This window comes from Portunus trituberculatus, chromosome 10 (genome assembly GCF_017591435.1).
Source record: "Portunus trituberculatus isolate SZX2019 chromosome 10, ASM1759143v1, whole genome shotgun sequence".
Taxonomy (NCBI): Eukaryota; Metazoa; Arthropoda; class Malacostraca; order Decapoda; family Portunidae; genus Portunus; species Portunus trituberculatus.
This window is the reverse complement of record NC_059264.1, coordinates 1,524,083-1,531,582: the sequence shown is the minus strand read 5'-3', so window position 1 is coordinate 1,531,582 and position 7,500 is coordinate 1,524,083. Positions and strand designations below refer to the sequence as shown.

Genomic DNA, 7,500 nt, shown 5'->3' with positions numbered 1-7,500 from the left:
TTCTTCTTCTTCTTCTTCTCTGCTTCTCCTTCTTCTTCTTCTTCTTCTTCTTCTTCTTCTTCTCCTCCTCCTCCTCCTCCTCCTCCTCCTCCTCCTCCTCCTCCTCCTCCTCCTCCTCCTCCTCCTCCTCCTCCTCCTCCTCCTCCTCCTCCTCCTCCTCCTCCTCAGTCAGTCAGTTACTCACTCACTCACTCACTCACTCACTCACTCACTCACTCACTCACCCACCCATCCACCCACCCACCCACCCGCCCACCCAGTAACAGTAGCAGTAGTAGCAGTAGTAGTAGAAGTCAGGATGTCTGTAAGGTTTATTTCTTCTCCTTTTCTTTGTTTTTTTCACTCTTCTTGCCGTCCTGTTTGGTGTACTGTACCTTCTTCACGGTGCCCTCGTCCAGACAGTGGGGAGTGATGCCTGTAGGGGGGACACAAGGACTCGGGTCACGGGATAGAAGATCAGCTTGAAAAATGGAGAGCAATTTAGCTAGATAGATGTCAGTATAATTTGTCTTTTTAATTTGCATAATGACGGATGAAAAATGGCAGAAACTAATAGAGATTCCAGTGAAGATTAGACTTACAATTACTATTCTGAAGATTGGTAGAGTTAGTGAATAAAAATGCAAGAAAATGAGAAGGAATTGATGTTTAACCCAATTTTAGTACCTGGTCGCTTTTTTACATTCCTTTTAGTGACTATTTGGTGATTTTATACAGCTTCAGAAACTTATGTGGGGGATTAGAATAGTGAAGACTCTGGCCATTAATCTGACCTTCATAGACCCTTCCTCATGTCAGTAAAAATCGTTTAATCACACCCAAAACTCAAGGTAACAATGCGTCCTAGTACTGAAAGGGGATAAATAGGTGGGTGAGTGGAACAGCTTTACCAATTCACTCAGAGGAAATAGAAATTGATGTGTAGTTGGAGAGGTGGGGGGCAGTGATGGTGTGTGTGTGTGTGTGTGTGTGTGTGTGTTTAGTTTGTTTGCTATTTATGTGTTAGTTAATATTTACTTTATTCAATCTATCTTTATTTATTATATTTATTCATTATTACTTTATCTATTTTATTTATTCATTGTTTTATTTGCTGTTCATTATTCACGCACTGACTTGGTAAACTGCTAACTTAACTTAACTAGCCAATAACAGACATACATACAGACAGACAGACAGGCATACAAACAGACAGACAGATAAAAGGATAAAGTTTTGTTTCTATCTGTCTATTAATCAATCTGTCAATCTTTCTGTCTATCTACTTACCTACAAATTTACCTATACATGCACCTCATCCACACACCAGCCTGTTTACCTATCCACACATCCACAGCAGTACTAATCCACCTACATATTTACCAGTCACTCACCCAAAACAGACATCTAAGTATATGTACATCCACTTCATCCACACACCACGCTATCTATCCATCTATCCACACATACACAACAGTACTTATTTACCAACATATTTACCAGTCACTCATCTAACACACACATCTAAATATACATCCATCCACTTCCTCATCCACTCTTCCACCCTTCCACCCATCCACAACAGTTCTGATCTACAAATTTACCTATCAAACACCTAATACACGCATCTAAATATACATACATCCACTTTCTCATCCATCCATCTACCCAGTACTCACCAAAAGCATTAGGGTTCTCGCTGGGGATATGGAAGGGTTGCACGCCGCAGGTGGAACAGAAGGTGTGCTTAGCCTTGTGAGTGTTGAAGCTGTAGGTGGTGAGGGCGTCGTGGCCACTCACCAGCTTAAACTGACTCAGCGGCACAAGGAAGTGTTTGTTCTGCTTCTTGACGCAAATGCTGCAGCTGTGAGGCGAGACGGGGCAGAAGGTGTCAGGTTAGATTAGGTTAGGTTAGGTTAGGTTAGGTTAGACAGGTGTGGGAGGCAGAGGGGTGTGCTAGGGAAGGTGTGAGTGTACAGGTGTGTGTCTGGATAGGTGTGGGAAGGGAGTTTTGGGTATCAGATAGAAAGCAGGTGCAGTGGTAGTAGTAGTAGTAGTAGTAGTAGTAGTAGTAGTAGTAGTAGTAGTAGTAGTAGTAGAAGAGGAGGAGGAGGAGGAGAAAGATACAGGTGTGTAAAAAAAAAAAGGAGGAAGAGGAGGAAGAAGAGAAAGATACAGGTGTTTAGAAAAAAAAGGAGGAGGAAGAGGAGGAGGACGAGGAGGAGGAAGAGGAGGAGAAAAGGAAGTTTCAAAATAGGATCTCCACATTTTTTTTAACGGTGGAAAGAATAAGGAGGATAATAGAAGACAATGAGGAGGAGGAGGAAGAAAAAGAGGAAGAGGAGGAGGAGGAGGAGGATACAAAAGAAGACACAGAGTTCAAGGAAGGGTTATGAGGGGAGACGAAGAGGAAGGACGTGACAAAGGAAGGGAGGAGGAGGAGGAGGAGGAGGAAGAGGACAAGAATGAGATAGAAATAGGAGAAAAAAGAGGAAATAACGAGAAATGCAAATGGAAATACAAAAACAAATAATTAAGAAAGAGAAATGAAAAAAAATAAAGGAAAATAAATAAAGAAAATGGAGACAAAATGAAAATAAAACAAGGAAAAGAGAAAATCAAGAAAAAAAATAGGAAAAGAAAGAAAATAAAACAAACATAAATTGAGATAGGAAAAAAATCGAGAGAAACACACAAGGAAAAGAAAAAAAGAAAAGAAAAAAAAAGAATATGAGAAAGAAAACGTGAACAGCTTTAAATGCCAAACAAAAATAAATTAAAAAGACAAAAAAACAACAAAAACAAAAACAAAACAACGCAATACGAACGAAGGACATGAAAAATAAAGAAAAGAAAAAAGGAAAAGAAAAAAAGAAAAGAAAAAGTGAAAAAATAACCTTAAAAGAGAGAGAGAGAGAGAGAGAGAGAGAGAGAGAGAGAGAGAGAGAGAGAGAGAGAGAGAGAGAGATAACCTGTCTGTGGATTTCCCTGCTTGACTTGGGGAGGGAAGGGAGAAGAGAAGAGGAAGGAGGGAGTGTGGGAGAGAGAGAGGAGGGGGAGGAGGAAATGGGAGGGAAGGAGTATGGCATGAGCAGGATTCCCTCTCTCTCTCTCTCTCTCTCTCTCTCTCTCTCTCTCTCTCTCTCTAGCCATATATAGCTAATATTTTTTCGTTTCATGTGTGTAGGAGTGTTAGTGTGACGTCATTGTGTGTGTGTGTGTGTGTGTGTGTGTGTGTGTGTGTGTGTGTGTGTGTGTGTTATTTTGGGAGGTGGTTGATTTCTATAGGCTTATCACGCTTGAGAGAGAGAGAGAGAGAGAGAGAGAGAGAGAGAGAGAGAGAGAGAGGGGGGTGTATTAATAAAGATAGTACGTTCTTAACTAAACAAATATGATTCAGTCACCCTCGTCAAACCTAACAAGCAATAAACAAAGCGGGAATAACACTTGACTCCTACACAATGCAATATTCAAATTATAGTTACTAAAATTCAACACAGTAAACTTTCTTAGTCATATTCTTAAACACTTCTGCGCCTCTACAGTTGAAATTACTCATCTATTTCTGTTGTTTTGATGGCATACTAACAAGATTTCTATATAAATGTCAATAAAAACACACTTGAGAACCTATTTAGTCATCTCAGTGGCCTTTGAAAACAGTCGCGGTAAAAGAGTGTAAGCTACGGACGTATTTCTATTGTTCTAGTGGCATATTAACAAGATTTCTACGTAAATAACAAAATTACTCTTGAGAACCCAGCTTATTCATTTCTGTAGCCTTTGAAAACAGTTTTGGTGAGAGAGCAAAGCGTTTCTGCCTCCTCTACTTTCAAAAGACTCCAGTTGAAACTACAGACATATTTATATTATTTTTGTGGTATTTTAACAAGATCTGTACAGAGTTAACAGCAAAACCACTCTTGACAACCCAGCTAGTCATTTCAGTGGGCTTTGAAAAACAGACGTGGCTTCATTTTCTGCCTTAGTTGAAGTTTAACATTGCTATCTTTTCTAGTGGCATGTTAACAAGATATTTACGTAATTAACAATAGAACCACTCTTGAGAACCTAATCAATCTCAGTGGGCTTAGAAAACAGTAGTGGTTACAGAGTTAAAGTACGTATTTCTGTTTTCTTGGTAGTATATTAACTTCAAAACTGTGACACATTTTTACCTTGAGATCTGTGTACGATTAGGCCATTTTATTGACATTGGGAAGGGTCTGTTGAGGTCACAGTATTAATGGCCAGAGTCTTCACTATTCCTAATCCCCCACATGAGTTTCTGAAGCTGTATGAAATCACCAAATAGTAAGCAGAGTGAATATGGAAATGCGTCATGGTACTCAAGGGGTTAAGAAAATTTATAGATAGTTAACAAGAGAGGTATTCTTGAGAACCACACTAGAGAGCAGAGCGTTTCTGAAGCCTGGTTGAAGTGAGACTGTGGCGTACGTGGGTTGATGCGGAGTCACCTTCACCTCTTCACCTCCACCTTAGCAAGTTAGCGCAGACTCAAGGTGTGTGGTGTTGTGGTGCTAATAATAGAGACAGGCTTGTGACGTCATCGCTTCTTAGGGTATTCACCTTTTCAAATTCATGTATTTTTTTTTTTTTCAGCTTTACGTAAATGGAGAACAAACGTGTGTTGTGTGGTGGTGATTAGAGACAGGCTTGTGACGTCATTTCCTAGGGCATTCATCTTTTTAAAATTCTTGCACTTTTTTTTTCTAATTATCTTCACTTTTACGTAAACAGAGACAAAGAATGTGTTGTTTGGTATTAATGATAGAAACAGCCTCGTGACGTCACTTCTTTAGGGTCTTCATCTTTCTAAATTCGTGTCTTTTTTTCTAATTATCCTCATCTTTACGTGTATTATTTCTACCTTGAGTTTTGGGTGTGATTAGACGATTTTATTTGCATTATGAACGGTGTGTGTAGGCCAGAAGATTAATAGCCACGGTCTTCACTATTCTAATCCCCACATAAGTTTCTGAAGCTGTATAAAATCACCAAATAATGACCAGAAGGAATTTGAAAACGCGTCCTGGTACTGAAGGGCTTAATGACAGAAACAAGCTGGTAACTGGTAACGTCATTGCTTCCCAGGGCATTCATCTTTCAAAACTCCTGTACATTTTAATTTTTTTTGTAGTTATCTAGCGTCACCTCTTCACCTTTACGTAAATAGAGACCGAGTGTTTTTTTTTTTTTTATACCATGTGGGCTTTTCACGGGAATTTCTGGGCTAAAGGGGATACATTTTGATTGTGTGGTATTAATGATAGAAACAGGCTTGTGACTTCATCGCTATCTAGGGCATTCATCTTTCTAATTCATACTTCTTTCTAATATTCCCAGGCTGCTCACCTTTCTAAATGTTGTATATAGGCACTTTCTGTTCACCTATCTACCCACGTAATGAAGGCATAAAGTTAGGATATTGATAGCGATACGAGGATAAGTAGTAATAATGACGGTACGAGGCTGTGTTGAGTATTATAAAACAAACTGGCTGTATTGATAATGGCGAAATGCAGATAGTGATATTCAGATGCAAGTAAGGAGTGAGGGAAAAAAGAAATGCATATAAGAAACAAGGTCAGAGGAAGAAAAAGGGAGAATACAAGAAATGGAGATAAAACGAAGAAGAAAAAAATGTTATGAAAAAGCGGAGAGGGAAAGAGAAATGTAAAAAAAAAAAGGAGAAATTGAGAATAGATTAAAAAGAGAACAAGGACGAGGAAGAAAAAAAATAATGCAGGAAAAATAAAAAAAAGAATGAAAGTTGAAATAAGAGAGAATAAGAAACACGGACTAAATAATGAATAAACAATAAAATAGATGTAATAAATAAAAAAAAATAGATAAATAAACAAATGGATAGAAAAAAAGATTAAACTATAAGACAAACAAACAGACGCACACAGGTGAGACGCAACACAAAAATGAATAGAAGAATGAAAATACATGAATAAATAAATGAATAAGTAAATAAATAAATAAATAAAACACACACACACACACACACACACACACACACACACACACACACACACACACACACACACACACACACACACACACACACTACGTACTTGCAGTCCACCACACTGAGTACCGGTGGAGCCATGACTTGGAAACGCACCAATCCACAGTGACATCCCCCCGTGTGACGCACCAGGCCCCCGGGTTTGCTGGCGTGCACCTGGAGGAGAGAGAGAGAGAGAGATTGAGAGGGAAGGCGAGCGAGAGAGAGAGAGAGAGAGAGAGAGAGAGAGAGAGAGAAGAGGATGAGGCACTTGGAGAGGAAGGAAGGAAAGAAACACACACACACACACACACGACAGTAAAGAAAAAAAAAAAAAAGGAAACACCCCAAAACTTTCCTTCCTCCCTGAATGGCACAAGATCATTTCCTACATCAATATTTTTCAGCAATTTTCCCTAGTGTATTTTGACGAAGCTTCAGTCAGTGTTACCAGGAGCCGCTCTGAGACTCACGGTTTTAACAGCCTTTCAAGTGTGAGAGAGGGTGACTCACTGGGGAGGAGAGGACGAAGAAGAAGAGGAGGAGGAAGGAGAGGACGGGGAGGATGAGGAGGAGGAGGAGGGAATGAGTCACGGAAGAGGAGGAGTGTGAGGAGAAAAAAAAAGATAAGGGTGTATTTTTTGTTATGTTTGTCTAGTTAATTTTAGTCATGGAGGAGGAGGAGGAGGAGGAAGAAGAAGAAGAAGAGGAGGGGAATGAATGAGTCACGAGGAAGAGGAGGCGTAAGAGGAGAAAAAAGATAAAGGCGTATTTCATTTGTTTGTTTATTTGGTTAGTATTGATAGACAAGTAGGTGGAGTAAGGGGGAGGAAGGGAGAAGAGGAAGAGTAGGAGTAGGAGGAAAGTAAGTCACGAGAAGGAGGAGGAGGAGGAGGAGGAGGAGGAGGAGGAGTGAGAAAAGATGGTGATATTTTTTCTTTGATAGTTTAATAGAAAGACAGGAAGATAAATAGATAGATAGATAAAAGACAAACAGATAGATAAAAGGATGGATAGATAGACAGAGAGATAAATAGATAGATAAATATATAGATAGAGAGATACAAAGATAAACAGACAAAAAACAGATAGATAGATAGATAGATAGAACACGTAGATAGATAGACGTACAGTTAGATAGATATTATAATTTTTCCTCTTCGTGGTTTGGTAAGGAGTAATTGAACAGAAAGGCTGAGGAAGGGAAGAAAAATACAGGAATATTACAGGAAGGGGGAAAAAAAGAAGGGGAAAGGGAAGAGAAGGGTGGAAGATTGAAGAGGGGGAGGAAAATTGAGGAAGGGGAAAGAAAATGAGGGAAGGGAGGTTCTTAAATGAGGGGGAAATAGTTGTAGTGTTGTTGTTGTTGTTGTTGTTGTTGTTGCTGTTCTACTACTACTACTACTACTACTACTACTACTACTACTACTACTACTACTACTACTACTACTACGACAACAACACTTCACCTTGAGGTAACTCGC

At 39.4% G+C, this 7,500-nt stretch overlaps 1 protein-coding gene across 1 annotated transcript in view; it reads right to left on the bottom strand.

Annotated features, from left to right (window-relative positions):
* Nucleotides 1-255: 255 nt before the first annotated feature.
* Nucleotides 256-7,500, bottom strand: part of LOC123501983 (centromere protein V-like) — an 8,728-nt gene continuing 1,483 nt past the window's right edge. The window contains exons 2-4 of the mRNA XM_045251118.1: nt 6,084-6,193; nt 1,659-1,843; nt 256-415 (exon numbers count right to left, since the gene is read on the bottom strand). Coding sequence (XP_045107053.1) covers nt 312-415; nt 1,659-1,843; nt 6,084-6,193 — 399 coding nt within the window. The 3' untranslated portion in view covers nt 256-311. The remainder of the gene's footprint in view (nt 416-1,658; nt 1,844-6,083; nt 6,194-7,500) is intronic.